Raw genomic sequence first — 17,848 nt, forward strand, 5'->3', positions numbered from 1 at the left:
GATTATGAAGTTGGGCAGCTAAAAATCGAGTTGTGTGTTATACTCGACCTCTTTAACGAATTTATCCACATTTTAGCAGATTCTGGAACGGACACCTCAAGAGTGGTTTTTTTACCAGTTTTTTTCATAATACTTAAGAAATCCAAAAAATCAAAATTTCACCGTTTGCGAGGAAATTTTCGAATCGAAATCCAAAATCTCTTTTAGGGTTTTACTGATGTGAGTGATCAAGAATTTGCATAAGTTACCTACCGTTTATTTTTGATTGAATACATTACATTAATCGTGTCAAAATATCGACAGATGTCATTTTGAAAACAGAAGAAAATTAATGTGTTTTTTGAAACGCAGTGGTGATCACTTTTTGCATTGGCAATTTCAATAAATCGAGAAAAATGACTGAAAAGTTATCACAATTTTCGATTTTTATGTGAGTCTTCGACTGAGACTAGGAGTTGAAAAAAGACTCAATGACTCAAATGTGCCAAACAGGACTTTCAGTCTTCTCTATTTGCTCAAATCGTAAAATTAAGAAACATTTCTAACCTGATGGCGCGCAGACATGAAATTTGACCTAAAATTAATATGCACATCGATGTTATTATGGTTTTCGTGACGTGGGTTTCAAATACGAGTAGGTACGTTGTAAAATATAGGTACGCAAATAATGCGGAGGGAGTGGCAGAGGGAAATAAAAAGCGGTGAAATCGTGATGAAAAGCTCCCTCTTCCCGGTTTGCTCAATTGTAAAATTGACCACATATTTGAAACCAACGTCCCCCAAAAATATGATTTCGATATATAAATCGATTTCACGTCTAAATTTAATACCTTTACACACCTCTATTCCATTTCACTCATTTAAATTTTACCAAAAAAAAAAAAAATTGAAGCCGCATCAAAGTTTAAGGACATGGGAATTTGTACCTAATTCAGTATGCATCATCCGATTATTCAACCAAGAGAAAGTGCTAATTGATGGCTGCAATGAGTTCCAAACAACCAATATACTTATCATACTTGATCCGTAGTATTTGAAATCGTCTCCAAAACCTCGTCCGAACAAAGGTAAAACATAATACCTATGTAAGTCAAAAAATCTGTATTTTTTTGGGATTGTTGAGAAAAAACTTCAAATCCTTAGTAGGAAAATCTCAAATTTGAGACACTCCTACACGTCAGATCCTGAAAATAATGATTTTTTTGAATTCAGCAGGGTTGAATTAAGCATTGTCGATTGTAAATATCGCGTTCACCGGGGATTTTGTCTTTGTGATCCGAAAGATCACCAGTGTAACTGTTATTCGTCCGATTGCTTCGGATCAGTTTTGCACCATCAAATCAATGAATCATTATGGTACATTAGCATGAAAAATTGTGAAAAAAAATTCTCTTAAAAAATCAAAAACTGCTGTACTACCATGTAGAAAAAAATCGTTTACAAAAACAAAAAAGGTAACTTTATTAAGAATTAAAATATATAAAATATTTAACAAAAATGAACATGGGTTCTATAACTTCAAATCAAAAGAATAACAAACATCATAGCTGTAATAACTAATAACATAAGGTGAATGAACTTGTTAGTAAATATTTTTCTATCGAAAAAAGTGTACAAACGAGGAGTCTCGATATTCTTTAGCCATTCTTGAAATGTTGTAATAAATGTCCCAAATTCGAAATGACCATTTTTGGGGCTCCTGGGGTAACCAAAGTTGTGAATGAAAAAATAATGTTAGGAACCACTGAGTATTATTTTCAAAACCTTTTTTAGTGTAATACCTGTTTGAACTCGATAAATGTTATGGAAGGTGATTTACCTATTTTCAACTCTCGGGACAGAAATTGGAGAGTTTAGATTCTTGGAAAATTTTAGAACCACCATATTTTGAACTGACCCCTTTGAACCCTGCTAAAAAGATTTTTACAGTACATTAGAATGTGAAAGACCTCTATCCTACCAAATTTCCAGCTCGATAAAATTTTCCGCTGGTACCCACTCAAAAATCCATGCATATGTTCTCAGATAAATTGAATAACACCAGGCAACTGCATATTTGTGTTCCGGTTGAAAATAACTTAATCGATACTTTGGACCCTAAAACAAAGAACAGAGCGAGTTTTTTAAATTTGAGTTGTTTTTGTGGTTAGTTGAGATGATCAAAGTTGCCCTGCTTCAAGAGTTTGTAGCGACATCAGTATTGTTTTGCGAAAAAAAGGTCATTTTCAAATTCTACGCACTTTTTTAAGTAAACTAGGTACTTTCTCCGATTTTTGATTTTTCAAATTTCAAGCGTATACGGAAGATTTTTATTTGTATAATAATTTAAAACTCAAAGCGCGCGACGCTGAAGTTAGTCCACCACGTAATCGATTCCTGGCGCAGAACTGAGTTCACCTAAAGTTCAAATTGAATTTATCATATTTAGAAAAATTAGTCTTATGCGCTTGAAACTTGGAAAATCAAAAATCGGGGAAAATGGTTTACTTTAAAAAGTGCGTAGAATTCGAAAATGACCTTGGTTTTTTTCGCAAAACAATACGGATGTCACTACAAATGCTTGAAATAGGGCGAAAACTGTCATTTTTAATTTTGCAACTTTGACTATCTCTCCTGACCACAAAAACAACTCAAATTTTAAAAAACTCACTCTGTTTTTTGTTTTAGGGTCAAAACTAATAAAACTATTGATTAAGCCCATTTTCAACCCAAACACAAAAAAGAAGTCGAAAAAAGTTCCCTACCTAGTGTAATTTGCATTTGAAACACACCAGCAAGTGCTCGATAATTTTTCATTTAATTTTTCCTGTAACTTTCATAATTGAGCTTTTTTGGGTCTAATTTTAAAAATTGAGTTCGTTGAAAAAAAAAATCGTTAAATTCACGTCTTCAGAATTTTACTCAAAAAAGCTCAATTATTATAAGTATGAAACTTACAGGAAAAATTGGAAAATCGGATTTTTGAGTTCCAGGGGAAAATTTTTTTGAGCTCAAAGTTGGTAAAATGAAAGTCTTTCAGGTACTAATAAACTGTAAAAAGCTTTTTAGCAGGATTCAAAGGGGTAGGTTCAAAATGGTGGTTCCAAAATTTTCCAAAAATTAACCCCCCCTCCCATTTCTGCCGCCCTAAGGTCGATAGAAGGAAAATTACCTAGCATAACGTTTATCGAATTCAAACAGATATTTTACGTTGAAAAAGTTTCTGAGAAAAATACTCAATGGTTCCTAAAATAATTTTTTATTTTTATTCACAACTTTGGGAACTCCTAGAGCCGAAAGAAATGGCCATTTTCGTATTTGGGTAATTTTTTTACAACATTTCAAGAGTGGTCGATCGAGTCGATAATTTTCAGGTGTCAAAAAATGGCCTTATTTTGAGACTTCTCCTTTGGATGTAATGTGGCTGAATAATATGTACATACATAGGTATTTATAAGTTTAGCTAAATATTTACAATTTTTACAACCACAGGAGGAATTGTGGTGCTTATTGTATTTTTTTAAAATTTAAGAATAAACGATAACAAATCACGAAATAATAACAAAATATAAATCTGATAACGAAATAAATTATAGAATTTTGCAACAAAAACAAAACTTCAAACATTCACCAAAAATTGAGTCGTTTTGAGCAGCTAATGATTGGAGGACTTTTTTTTTGAGATCCTCTTTTCACAACTTCAACTTTCATTCCAATCAGAGATTATCATCGTGGGGGGCTATCTTGTGAGATTAGGCTTCTTCATCGTCATTCAATTGACTTTCAACAATGGTTCTGTAGATTTGTTCTCGAAGTTCTACTGTTGAAAATTCATCTGAAACAGAATTGTTATTAAGCAACTGTTTCACAAAATAACAAACATATACACCACAGCTTTTACCATCTTTTTGTAAGGCATGTTTAGGTTGAATTAGATCCCTAATTTTGAAGGAAGGAAATTTTCGCTTTAAAATTTCTTTCCACAAACCTACAATATATTTTATTGATGAATCATTAACATTATCGGCATTATTCGAATCAAACAATAAAATTGCTATATCCCTTTTCAAAACATTAATGTAAAAAACAAGAAGTGCCCAATGATTGCCATTCAAATTGAAAGGCATAAATAATTTTTGCAAAGCACGATTGTCAAGAAAAGCCCAACTTTTTTCGGATACATTGCCTTCATTTTCACGCAGATAATTATAAAATGCTGTATCCAAGACATGCACATAGGGATGTGGAGAGCACAGTATACTCAAATAGGCATCAATGATGCTGTCGAACAACCAACCTACTCGAAAATCCTCATCATGTTCTTCACACAAATTACGTTCTGCAGGTGGTAGATCATTTTCTATGGATTTCAAATAAAGTAAGGATATATTATAAGGGCCTACATTGAAGATAGTTTTAGTGAGTTCATTTTCACTATGAATTGCTGGTGTAAATGTTGATGGAAAGGAACCTGAATATTGTAATTTCTTGCGTGGTATTTTACGATTTTTTACAGTTTGATGAAGTTGGGCATTTTGTGTTTGCAATTTTGAATTGGGAGAGATTTTGGAAGGTACAGTAAGCTTTGGAGGAGAAATTACATCTGAAGATTTAGAAGCGTCAATAATATCGTTAGCAATTCTTAAATTTTTATACACTTGTTGCTGATCAAGAACATCTAGTTTTTCCAAAACATCCATATGTAGAGTTAAACGTTGCATTTCAGTGAAAGTCTTATTCGCTGTATTTTCAACTCGAATATTTTCATCGCAAGTCCTCCTTTCTCGAAAATGTTCAATTTTAAAATTACTCAAACCAGCATGGAAATTTCGAGAAGAATCTTTTGAAAAAATATGAATCTTGTGAATGTGCTTACATAGACCACAAATATGGGGACAACTACATTGATACAAATGGGCACATAAATCATTGCAAGGAACACGAGTACACTTTATAGAACAATGATCAGGAATAGAACATTGATTTCGAAGTTTCTCAACTTCATAAAAAACACTACAGTCACGCTGTGAACGAATTTTCCATGAAAACTCATTAATCATAGTAATGACATCACTATCTGAAATTTCAACTCCTAAATTATGAGTATTATCATCACCCAGCTTATCATAGATTGTTGGCATACCCACTTCCTTTTTGTAAAAATTTTGCAGGTATTTATTTGCCTCAATAGCAAGCAGTGTATCCAGCAAATCATCTAATCGTCTGTTTGGACAGCGTTTAAACCAGTGTGTTTTTAATTCATTATGATAAGCTTCAACTAACATATTAGTATCAGTTTTAAAGTGCCAAAAAGTTCTGTAACAAAAGGCCCATTTTTTCACTCTCTCTTCATTTGAATAATATTTCTCGTAGTATTCTGCAAATGCTTTTGTGTGTCTACTTTGGGAGTATTTTTCAATAAACGATTTTTGAAATTTCTTAAACTGATCTCTTCTCCGGAGAAGCAATAATTTTTTCAAATCTTTGTATACCAGCTCTCTCACAATTTGATTTTTAATTTTGACCCCCAGTTGTTTTGTCCAAGCTCGTTCTATGTGCCATTTACATAACAAATGTCTGAGCTTCTTGTTTCCCTTCCCAAAAACATCCATGGCAGCTTTATATAATGCTGGATCATCGTCTGTCATAATATAGGAAACTGAGAGATCTGGATGTTGAGTCATAATATTTGAGAAAAGGGATCTCAGCACTTCATAGGTCATCGAATTTGTAATAAAGTGCCCTACAGGATACCCTCTTCCAAAACAATCAGAAATTACCAAATTTACCAAATAAAATTTATATTGATTTGTGCAATGAGTAGCATCAATGCACAAAACTCTATCCCCACTTCCCTCCTTTAATTGCAAATATTGTCTATCCCTTTGAATACCCAATGCAAATAAAGTATTTGCATCAGCAGTTTCATCCAGATCACGGTTCCCTATATTTGTTTGAAGGCCTTGAGGTTTATATACTAAAACTTTTTCTTTATTTTTGTGCACCCAGTACGCTACAGCAGTTGCATCATCAGTATGCAAGCTTTGTGACTTTTTCAATTCATATGACCAAGAACTAATCTGCTTTGAAGTTGCAAATATTGTGTGTTTCTTTTTACCCTCATATGATTCTTTTTCACCCTGATTTTCTTGGCAATATTTCAAAATTTTCTTTGGATCCATCCCACGTGCTAAATATAGCTTTATTTTTCTTTTGAATTTTCTAGGAAAACGATTCCATTTAACATTTTTGAATGATACTTTATGATTATGATGAGTTTTCACATATCTCACCTGCACGTTATCTTTAGTTACATGCACAAACATACGAGATGGGCAAAAAGCATGTGGCACATAGCCCACTTTTTTACGCCTACTTGTTTTACATTTAAAAGGCGTATAGAACCTAGCAGCATCGAACTGACAGGCATAATAAATATATTTTTTATTTTTGTGAAATTTTGCACTCCTATTAATGGCATACATATAGGTGTCTACTTGCTCATCATCTTTCCAATTGTTGAATTCCGAAATATTCGAAAATGAAAGAGATATGATGTCATTTTCAACCAAATGATCTCTATTTAAATGCTTAAGTAATGAGGAGTAAGTTTTAAATTTAGAAATGCACCCATGCTTTAAGCAGGGCAGATTTGTTTTAATTTGATTTTTATTACAAATTTTGAAATGTTTTGTAAAAGATCTTTGAGAGGAATAAACAACACGACAATCCGGACATCGCCTCATTATTTTTGTATGGTAGCAGTGATCTTTATAAACTGCTTCCAATGTACGCTTAATTTTGGGACAATATCTTTTGTTATGGATATAATTTGCTTTACGGTTTAGCATGTTTTTTCCACAAAAGTCACAAAGTTTGGGATACATTGTTTTTTTAATGCTGGGATTCGACTCAGATTTTTTGTAAATGGGGGATTCACTTAGATCAACAACACAATTAATTATATCTTTAGCATCAGTTTTAGGACTAAGCAAATTATTTGGCTCCAAAGGACACTTTTTTTTATGCTTATAAGCGTTTTCTTTAGTAGTAATCAATTTATCACAATTTTCACAATTTTTAGGGTAAATTTTTTGTGTAGTTTTAATCTTATTACTGCCAATGCTGACATTACTATCATTTTTAGCAGTTGTTTTAGGACCAAGCAAATTATTTGGCTCCAAAGGACACTTTTTTTTATGCTTATAAGCGTTTCCTTTAGTGGTAATCAATTTATCGCAATTTTTACATTTTTTAGGGTACATTTTTTTAGGGGGAGATTTTATTGATGTATTATTATGCTCTTTTGAGTCAGATGCTGCTAGAGTCGTTTTTTTTTCACAGACACCACTGACACCAGTCTCATTACAAGCTCCACCAACACCACCATTAATTCCCCCAGCAGAATACACATAGCATTTACTGTTACATGGTCTTATCTCACTTTTTTCATGACTAATCTGAGAACTACCACCTCCACCTTGTTTTCGCTTTCCTTTGATAAATCTAATTTTACCACAGCTTCCTTGTGCACCTTTCCTCCTCTCACCAATATACTTCTCTCCACTACCCTTCCTTTCAGTACCACTATTATCACAATCTCGTCTTCTCCTTTTTTTGCCGCATTTCTCACGTATAATATCTTCCCCTTGTGAACTTTTACCACTCTCATGTGCACGCTTCTCTCTGCTACTCTCCTGACCTCTGCCACTTCCTTGTGTGCCTCTGACCTCACCACCACCCATTTTTCTTTCACTTTTTTTACCATTGCTGTGACCTCTTGTACTCATATTCTCACTACCCACGCATACACCTTCAACACCTCTCTTTCCACTTTCACTTACGACCTCTTTGCCACCCTTTTTTCTTTCACTTTTTTTACCATTGCTGCTACTTCTTGTACTCGTATGTCTCTCGCTACCAACACATACACCTTCAACACCTCTGTTTCCACTTTCACTTACGACTTCTTTGTCACCCTTTTTTCTTTCACTTTTTTTACCATTGCTGCTACCTCTTGTACTCACACGTCTCTCACTACTCAGGCATACGCCTTCAACACCTCTATTTCCATTTTCACTTACATCGTCACCTCGCATACCTCCAACATCCTCAGTTCCCTTTCCATCGCCACTACACCCAGTTCCAAAATGCTTCTCGTCTGTAATTCTCTGTTCACTTTTTACATCAGCAGTACCTCTTTCACCTCTGATTTCATTTTCACTTTTGCTGCTGCTCCTGTTAACATCATTTTCATAAATTTTCTTGAAAAAATGCATGCTGGTGTTATTTACAACTTCATCATGCTTATTGATTAATGTACCCGAATGTAACAATACTTCCTTTATGTTTTCTTCTAAGACCTGAACTCCGGGATGCGAAAGGTGAAGGCCATCTATGGATAACAGCTGTCCATTTGGATCACCATTCGGCAATGTGAACGAAGCCCAATTGTTCAGGAAAAATACATTCCTGAGGAACAAAAATGGAAAATAAATCAAATCAAGAATGTATTTCATATCTAATTTTTAATTAAACAGCTACAATTCCGATGAAAAGAAGAACATTAGGAATTTAATCAAGTCCAAAATACCCATGCGCGATTAACCGTAAAAAAATTCAAGAGACATACGAGTAGTGTGCCAAGAGTATTTCCAGGTAAAATAGGTAAAATGCCCTCTGTCCTCGAATTTTTGAAATTTTTATGAAACATTCATTGTTGGGTAATATACCTTTAAAAAAATGTTACAGAGCCAAAAAATCCCCCTCCCCTCTTGCCCAAAATGACGAATATACGTTTTTTGCGGGAAAAAAATCACACTTCAACAATTTTTGAATTAAACATTTTTAAATTCACCCAAAATATATGACGAGTCGTAGCAACGTGAATTTGTTCAGAATTACTGCCCCCCCCCCCGTTTGGAGATATTGATAAAGAAATTTGAAACTGCCATACCTCCGAACGTAATACCTAATTATGGTACGCAAAACTTTATTTCTTTCAAAAATATATCTGCATGAGTACTACATATAATTGGTATTTTTCCCTCAATTTTTGTTTCAAATTTCGAAAATGGTGAAAATTTAGGACAAACCCGAGGTCCCGGAGGGGCTGGGTGACAGTAAAACGAAATCTGACGTCATATTCGTATTCAGGAGGTTTGGTTCATATGAAAACGACGCCAATGATGTAAAAGTAGTTGTATTTCAAGAATAATGAAAATTGAGGAGGGAGCTGAGGCTCTGGCAGGGCTGTGTAAGTGTAAAACAAAATCTGACGCAATATTTGTGCTCAGGGGGTTCGGATCATATGAAAACGACATGAATATCAACACAGCAAATTTATTTTAAAAATTGTAAAAATTGAGTTCGGTGTGAAGGCTCTGGAGGGGGGTAGATGAGTGTGGCAGACAATCTGACAACATATTCGTGTCCAGCGGTATCGAATCATGCGAAAACGACACCCTACTCATGAATAGTTATTTCTCCCAAAATTCCCATTTTACCCCCTTTATGACACATTTTTCCAATTTTTCACCACGGCGCACCTAGGAGTCAAAAATTCATCCAGAAAACATTGCTAGAAAATGATAAACTCGTTAAATAGGTCGAGTGTAATATACAACTCGATTTTTAGCTGCCCAATTTCATATTCACGCCTTTTGGAGCAAATTCAAAATTCTGGAGAAATTTGGAAAATCGCACTGGAGGCTCCAGAACACCTGGAAATTGAGAAATTTGGTTTTTGGGCGTTAGTTTTGGACAAAATACAGCGATTCGCGCAAATTTCGAAAACTTCCTCACAAACTGTTATCCTTTGATTTTTTGGGTTTTTCAATTTTGAAAAAAGCTGGTCAAAAAACCACTTCTGAGATTTCACTTTCAAAATCGGCTCAAATGTAGATAAACTCGTTAAACAGGTCGAGTGTAATATACAACTCGATTTTTAGCTGCCCAACTTCATATGCACGCCTTCTGGAGCAAATTCAAAATTCTGGATAAATTGAAACCTCGCGCTGGAGGCTCCAGAATGGCTGGAAATGGTAAAATTTGAATTCGGGAGATTAATATTAGTTTTGGAACTTAATTTGATCATTTTTACTCATTAAGTACGTAAGTACTTTTTTTAGAAAAACATAAATCGCCAAAAACAGTCAATTTTGAATTTTCAAAAATCGAAAAATGAAGTTAGGCAGCTGAAAATTTGGTTTTGGGGGTTTTAGACTACGCTCTTTCCAAAAATCGCGGTCCCGTTCAAGTCGGATTGTTACACCTCAAGAGGTTCCCTTGTGAGGAAATATTTTGGATCGCTGCAGTGGTGCCAATACTTTAAATTTCAAAAAATCGAGAAAAATCACCAAAAAACAAATTTTTTTGATTTTTTGAAGTTGGCAATGATGACGAAAAAATTGGCACCACATACGTTCCAAAATCCCATCACTTTTCGACATTTTTTTTCAAACTAAAATTTCAATTTTTGGGCTACTGACGTTCAGAATTAAATTTTAAATATTCGGCATCTCGCCACATTATGAGTAGGTGCCTTGTGTCTACATAATATTGAAAATATTTTTAGTTTAATTTGTTTTTAAAATTTATGTATAAGGCCATTGTACTTGTAAGTTGTGATAGGTAGTTTAGACTTTGTGTAAGAAAGGGATACCATGGGTAAATTCAATTGCGTAGGTAAGTATGTGTTAGTTGGCTGTTTAGAATAGATACCTATTACCTATGTAACTACAACGTGCTTAAAATTGAAAAATTTGCAATTCGTGTAAAAAAAATACTTAAATAATGCGTACCTCTCGCTGTCTGCGATATCTTTCAGTAGACAATTGGTATTAGCCGCTTTCTTATTGAGGTTGTCCCAATCCGTTTCCTTGTAGTGGTTCTGAGAACGAGGAATGATTCCGGATATAACAATACAGCTATTTGTATTGATTTTCCGGATTCTCCGAATAAGTCCCATATACTTTCGTTGCACCGAATCAGGAGAATCAAACTTACATGGTATGTGATTTGTCCCTAAATGTATGACAACAGTGTCATAATTGGGGAGCGACGCCCAAAATTCTTCTGGAATGGTGTTTAGCTTCATTCCACTTTTCCAGCATTTTGAAATATAAGATGGAATGAAGCTTACAAACTTTAATTGCGAGTCACCCAACAATAGATCTGTAAAAAAAAAAAAACACGGCCTAAGTACTCGTAAGTACAATTAACTTAAGAAAAATTTAAAAAAAAATTGGAGCCTAACAATTTTTAATGTGCAGGACAATGCTGAATACCACTTCTTTCACGGAGCTTAAAATTTTACATTTTTACATATTTTTTCTCTCTACTTGCTGCAGTTTACAGTGCAAACTATAAACCAGAAGCAGTGCTGTATAGAAACCAGGCACGAAGCAAAGGGAGAGGGGCTAGAGGACAGACTGCCCCCTGGGTTCTGTGAAAGTTGGGAACAGTTGGAAAATAGTGAGAAATTTAAGAAAGTTGGGAAAATATGTACAAAAATTCCAATCCAACAATATTTTACTTTCAGAGTATTTCAAAAATTCAAATTTTTTACAGTTAGGTATCTTATGTTGATTTATCTAGGCAATCACTATATAATATATATATTTTAATTTTTCGTCAAAATCACTGATCTATTCTCAAAATTTTCATTTTTTTTCAAAAGCTTTTCCCCTCGCTTTGCTTAGGCTAAATTGTTATTATTTTTCGCATCAAAATAAGGTTACTGCTGTTTTGCTTTTTGAAATTACAAATTTTGAAAGGCTTTTGTCCGAGTTGCTTTTCTTTTTGATGCTTAAAATTTCAAAAAACTACCTATTGATACACTTTTTAAAATGTTGAGATCTGAAAAAAAGAATTTTCAAGTTAAATTTGATGTTTTTCTACTTTCCGAAATATGTACCAATTTTTCAAAGCTTTTGCTCTCGCTGCGCTCCGGCCAATTCGGTTCTCTTTTTAGTTTTTTTCACGCTTAAAATTTCAAGAAACTGCTGATAAAATTTTTAAAAATTTTAGATCAGAAAAAACGAATTTCTATAATAAATTTGATGTTGTCGCATCGCTCAGGTCAATTTGGTTCTTTTGTACGGGTATAATTTCATGTCAATTCGACCAACGTTTTTGAGTCATGTCTTTCGATTTCGCTCAATTTTTGTTTAAAATATCTACCCATCCAATCAAAAATGTGACGTCATATTCGTGTTCAGCGTCACCATCACCAAAACATACTATTTCATGTGTCGCACAAATAAAACCATTTTTTGAACTTTCACCCCATTTGAGGAGGTGCTGGGGGTCGTGGCTGGGGCCCAACAAAAAATATGACTTCATATTCGTGTTTAGCGTTGCCAAAAACATACAATTCGATATATCACATGCACCAGATTTCTTTTTGAAAGTTTCGCCCAAATTTGGGTGGAGGGGGTGCTCCCCACCATTGAAAGATCCCATCTCGAAAATTGAATACTTCGAAAAAGCATCAAAAGATCTATGGAAATTTTTTCAGAATTTTAAATGGTAGCTCCCACTTACAGAGCCATTTTAAATTGAACTTACAATTTGAAAGTTCAACTTTCAACTGTTGAAAATTTCTAAACGCTCAAAAAATTTAGAATGCAATGCCCTTTTGAAATGCGAATTCAGTTTTGATCAAAGTATCGTAGCTTTGAAAGAATGCGCTGCTGAAGTTGAGTACCTCGAGACAATGTGAAAATAATGGAAGCCCCCCCCCGCCTCATGAGGAAGCTGCCAGCAGGGACCAAAATAATTGCGGGTTTCTAATTTTATCACTTCGTTTGGGCCTGTCAAAATACTGCTTTTAAAAATTTCAAGAATATGAAAATTTAGCAGAAAAATTTCAGAAATACTCATAATACCTACTCAAAGTAAGTACATGAAAAATTCGAATTTTCCATTTTTTTCTGAATTAGCTTTTCAAAATTTTTTGATGGCTTCATGTTCAGCACGTTAAAATTTTGATTATTGTCGGCAAAATGTCCTGATACAACCCCGCCCCCTCACTACGTGTATCTAAAACACCCACTTTTTTCATCAAACTTGGAAATTTTCAGTCGAATCAGTTGGAAATTTTTAGTAAAATCAGTTGGGAGTTAAATGTTTTTGTTCTCCCCCCCCCCCCACCTTAGCAAAATATCTTCGCTAGTCCCTAGTAAAAACTGAAAACCGTGGGCAGTTTTCGCGAGAAAAAAAATTAAATTTTCAGTGATTCAACTTCTGGGCCATTTCAAAATAAATTAGGGCGCAACATAAAACAATTTTGAAAGTATCAACACGCAACCTATAAACCAATGTGAATTTAAACTTCGCGGGAGGGAAGAAATAAAATTCATTTTATTTAATTTTTTCATCAGTTTTGAAAAGTCTTAACAAGGTTTAAATTTAAAAAATTGCTAAATTAGTATGCGACTTATCAATAAGTTGAAATTTCGCGAAAAATCCTTATTAGGTGTATTTTAATTGAGTCAGCCTGGATTCTAACCCTCAAAAATATCATTCAGTAAAAAAAATTGGGGAAGTGAAATATTTTACATGGAAAATAGGAGAACAGAGGAGCTCTGGCTAAAAATGCAATTTATCCAGCGCGCTGAGCTCGTTTATTTTCGAAATTGGGAGTCAAATGGGACAGATTTTGGGTCCGTAAATCATCCGCGGGAAGTGTGGAAAAATAAAATTCTTGGGTAGTGTTGGTATCGTAGATAAGAAATATGCAATTTCCCCACCCTCAGGCGCTTATTTCAGGCTCACGCCTTTTAAAAATTTAGACTTACAAAGGAAATTCATTAAAATACGAGAAATTTACTCTTTTGGGTGAAATTTTATGTACTCTAATGAAGGCATAGGTAAATCCTAAATCGTCAATATGGGTACCGTTTTCATATGAAACGACCCTGCTAATGACGAATATGAAGTCAGATTTGAAACTGCACTACTCAGCACCTACCTAGTGTGAAGAGATAATACTTAAGTACATGTGAAACTGTAATGAAAAATTGAAGAAATAGTTGGTACTCTCTAAATTTGAAACAGTGAAATTTCACTGCTTAGCAGTCACGACATTTTGGCTTCTTAAAAGCAGTAGTTTTTTACTGCAAAACAGTAAAAAATTTACTGAATTAATCAGTAAAAATGATTTTTACTGACCAATTTAGTTGATTTTTCACTGTTTTGCAGTAAAAAACTACTGCTTTTAAGAAGCCAAAATGTCGTGACTGCTAAGCAGTGAAATTTCACTGTTTCAAATTTAGAGAGTAAGTAATAGGATCTAAATTATACACCTCTCGATCAAGTTGTTGAAAGCGATTTTATGATTGATTCTCATTCTGGACTATTACAAAAAAATTTTACCACGATGCCCATTTTTCATCTCCTCCACCCTTTTCCGAGGTACCTCCACTCAATATTAGAAATATGCGTATCGTATTTCCTATGGCTTATACTTACATACAAAAAAAAATTCCAATAAAAAATATTCCTGAATAACATTTTTGTCTATAATTTCGGTTCGTATCAAATTTTCATTTGACGCAACCGTTGGGAAATTCAAAAAATAATTAAAATTCTTGCTTTCTTGCTTTTTACGAAAGGTTTTGGAAATAGGTATGTAGAGCAAATTTTATCTTAGGTGATAAAATGTATTTCAGAATAAAGTTCTTGTTCGAACGTGTCGTATACCGGCAATTTTTTTCTCCCTACCGCATCCATGTGGACTCACAATCAGCCACCCCTTTCAAAAAAAAAAAAAAAATAGAAAATAAAAATTATTGTTTCCATCAAAGAAATTTAAAAAAAATAGTTGTTCAAATTTGAAAGAATATAGGTACATGTTTTGAAAAATTATTGACATTTTAAAATGTTAAACAACTGAGACAAGTTTCACGGACAAATTTCTAGAATTTATCTATACACGCGAGAAGTTGAAATTTGAAAAAAAAAATGGAATTAAATCATCACTCACGCACTACAAAAAATGAAGTTTTTTTCGAAACGATTAGGTACCTATACCTTCGAATTTGAGAATGGGAGACGAAAACAAATTGATGAAAATTTGCTATAAAATTTTATCGCCTGAAAAGAAACAACCCTTTTTTAAAATTTTTTTGATAAAAACAAGATTTGTATTCAATTTTTTTAGAGAGGGGGATAAGGCTGGGTTTACTTGGATGCGGTAGGCCTAGAGGGTAGAGCAAGAAAAATTGTCGGTAAGTACATATGTATACAAAAACATTTTGTTACCTATGATAAATTTTGTTCTACATACTTTTAAAACCTTTCGTAAAAACCGAGAGAACAAGAATTTCAATAACTTTTTTGAATTTGAGATAAATTTTTCGATTTTGATGGAAAACGGTTGCGTCAAATGAACATTTTGTACGAACTGAAATTAAATTATAGACAAAATGTTGTTACTCTATAGAATATTTTTTATTGGGAAATTTGTTTTCGTATACTTAACCCATAGGAAAGACGATACGCACGTTTCTAATAGTGGGAGGTGGTACCTCGGAAAAGAGAGGAGGAGAGGAAAAAAGAGCCGAGAAAGAGAATCAATCATAATCGCTTTCAACATTTTGATCAAGGGGTGTACAATTGAGATCCTACCGGGGGTGAGCCTAAAACAAACGCCTGGGGGTGAAAATAGAAATTGAATATTTCTTATCTACGATAACCAACACTACCCACAAATTCGATTTCCCCATACTTCCCACGCATGATTTACGGACCCAAAATCTGCCACATTTGGCCCCCAATTCCGAAAATAAGCAAGTCCAATGCGCTGGGTAAATTGCATTTACAGACAGAGCTAGTCGTAAGCCTATTTTCTATGAATAACATTTCGTATCCACGATTTGTTTAACAAAATCGTTTTAGAATCCAGTGTAATTGTACTCATGCTAAAATATCACAATTGTAACAAAATAAATACGGTATTGATAATATAAGCATTTTTGTTGATTCGAAATTTTAAGGTATACACATTAATAAATCTCATATCAATTTACTTAGTAGTTTTTCAAAAATTTATGAACTTTTGAGCCAAACATTTTTTCTATACGTACATATAATTGGACAAAAATGTAAAATCACTTGTATTTTCGTTTTTATCGTTAAATTTTAACGCACATTCACAGGTTTCGTGTTGATTGTTCAATTTTTTTTTTTTTTTTTAATTAAATGAAATTTAGAGCCCTGATTTTTTGGTAACTGGCGAAGAAAGACAAATCACTGGCAATTTTGTTTTTCTCGAGAAAATTTAATTCACAAGTAGAGTGTTGATTTGTCACTTTTCTTGTTCTACAAATGAGATTTTGGGCCCCAAATTTTTGGGAAGTGGTCAAAAAATTAAATCACGAACATTCATTGTTTTTATCGCTAAATTTTAACCCACATTCACAGGGTTCTTGTTGATTGTTCAATTTTTTTTCAATTACTTAGATGACATTTCGAGCCCTGATTTTTTGGTAACTGGCGAAGAAAGAAAAATCACTGGCAATTTTGTTTTTCTCGGGAAATTTTAATTCACAATTAGTCGAGTGCTGATTTTTCAATTTTATTTGAAAATGAGATTTTAGGCCACGATTTTTTTCGAAGTGGTCACAATTAAGTAAATCACTAATAGGTACATACATTCGTTTTTATCGCGGAAAAAGTTGATGAAATTTTGGTTCCAAAATTCATTACAATAGTATACCTTAGAAAGGATTATTAATTATTATGATAGGTACTTACTCATATCGAAGGTGCCACACTACCACAGACAGGAACAAAATTTCAAACTTCCACGGACAGGAACAAAATTTAAAAAAATTTATAATCTTCTCACAAAACACGATCTTTTTATATTTTAAAAAATTTATATTTTTCACACAAAACACACTCTTTTTATGTATAAGTTCTTGTACACGTTTAGCTGATTAATGTGCTTAATACATAAAAATTTCACTCAAAGTGCATTAATATTGTAATTAACTTTAAACATAATATTTTTTTAAATAAGGTATTGAATTGAATAAAATAATTGAAATATCGATCTCTCAAAGAGGATCAACAGGTGATCTGTTCATGCACCTGCATACGTATGGTATACAACCGCGATCACAGCCCGTAGTGTCCAGCTCCAGTGCAGTAAACTTGTTAAACCCGCAAAGAGAAAAACGAGGGAATTTGTTTAATTTCATACATCGAACACGCACTGTCAGGGAGAATTCAGGGCGCGCTCTTCAGTATAGAAGGGACATATAGCGATGTTCTGTTATCAAGTCACCGTCGCAGGTCACCGGGTCTTTCGAGAGACTCAGTAAAAAGCGCAATCAACGACATCATTTTTTTATCACAGGCAGGGTGTTTGTGAATTTTGTTGGATTGCGAGAGACGTAACGGCGACGTTCTGTTTTGAAAAGTGAAATCTACCGAAACGAAATTGTTTCAAATGATTTTTAAATTAATTTAATTTAATTTGTTAGTAATTATTTTATTTTATTATTTTTCAATGATTTTCACTTCACATTAACATTAAATATCTTGGACTTATCCGCTTTACATAAATAAATTCTTTCATTTCTTTCTTGATCATTCTTGATTCTTGACATGAACAATTATTGAACATGAACATGAACTCAACAATCATGAACTGTTGTGTTGTCTTTTCAACGTTCAACATCAAAAGTACTTACTGTATTACATTCACAATTTTGAAAAGGTATGGTACCTAAACAGATGAAGAGAAAGCTCACAAGATTGAGTTCAGAGTTGAGTTCATTTCATTTCATTTTGAGATGAATCTATTCCCTGTTTTGATGGGATTACCTACTTACCGAATACCAAGTATCTCTATCAA

At 33.6% G+C, this 17,848-nt stretch overlaps 1 protein-coding gene across 1 annotated transcript; it reads right to left on the bottom strand.

Moving 5' to 3' along the window:
- Positions 1–1,436: 1,436 nt before the first annotated feature.
- Positions 1,437–17,312, bottom strand: LOC135834042 (uncharacterized). The gene is made up of 3 exons (XM_065347881.1): positions 16,741–17,312; positions 10,782–11,154; positions 1,437–8,451 (listed from the first exon to the last, which is right to left on the bottom strand). The coding sequence occupies exons 1-3, from the start codon at positions 16,742–16,744 to the stop codon at positions 3,732–3,734; spliced, it is 5,097 nt and encodes a 1,698-aa protein (XP_065203953.1). The 5' UTR covers positions 16,745–17,312; the 3' UTR covers positions 1,437–3,731.
- Positions 17,313–17,848: the final 536 nt, after the last annotated feature.

The sequence above is a fragment of the Planococcus citri genome, chromosome 2 (assembly GCF_950023065.1).
Source record: "Planococcus citri chromosome 2, ihPlaCitr1.1, whole genome shotgun sequence".
Taxonomy (NCBI): domain Eukaryota; kingdom Metazoa; phylum Arthropoda; class Insecta; order Hemiptera; family Pseudococcidae; genus Planococcus; species Planococcus citri.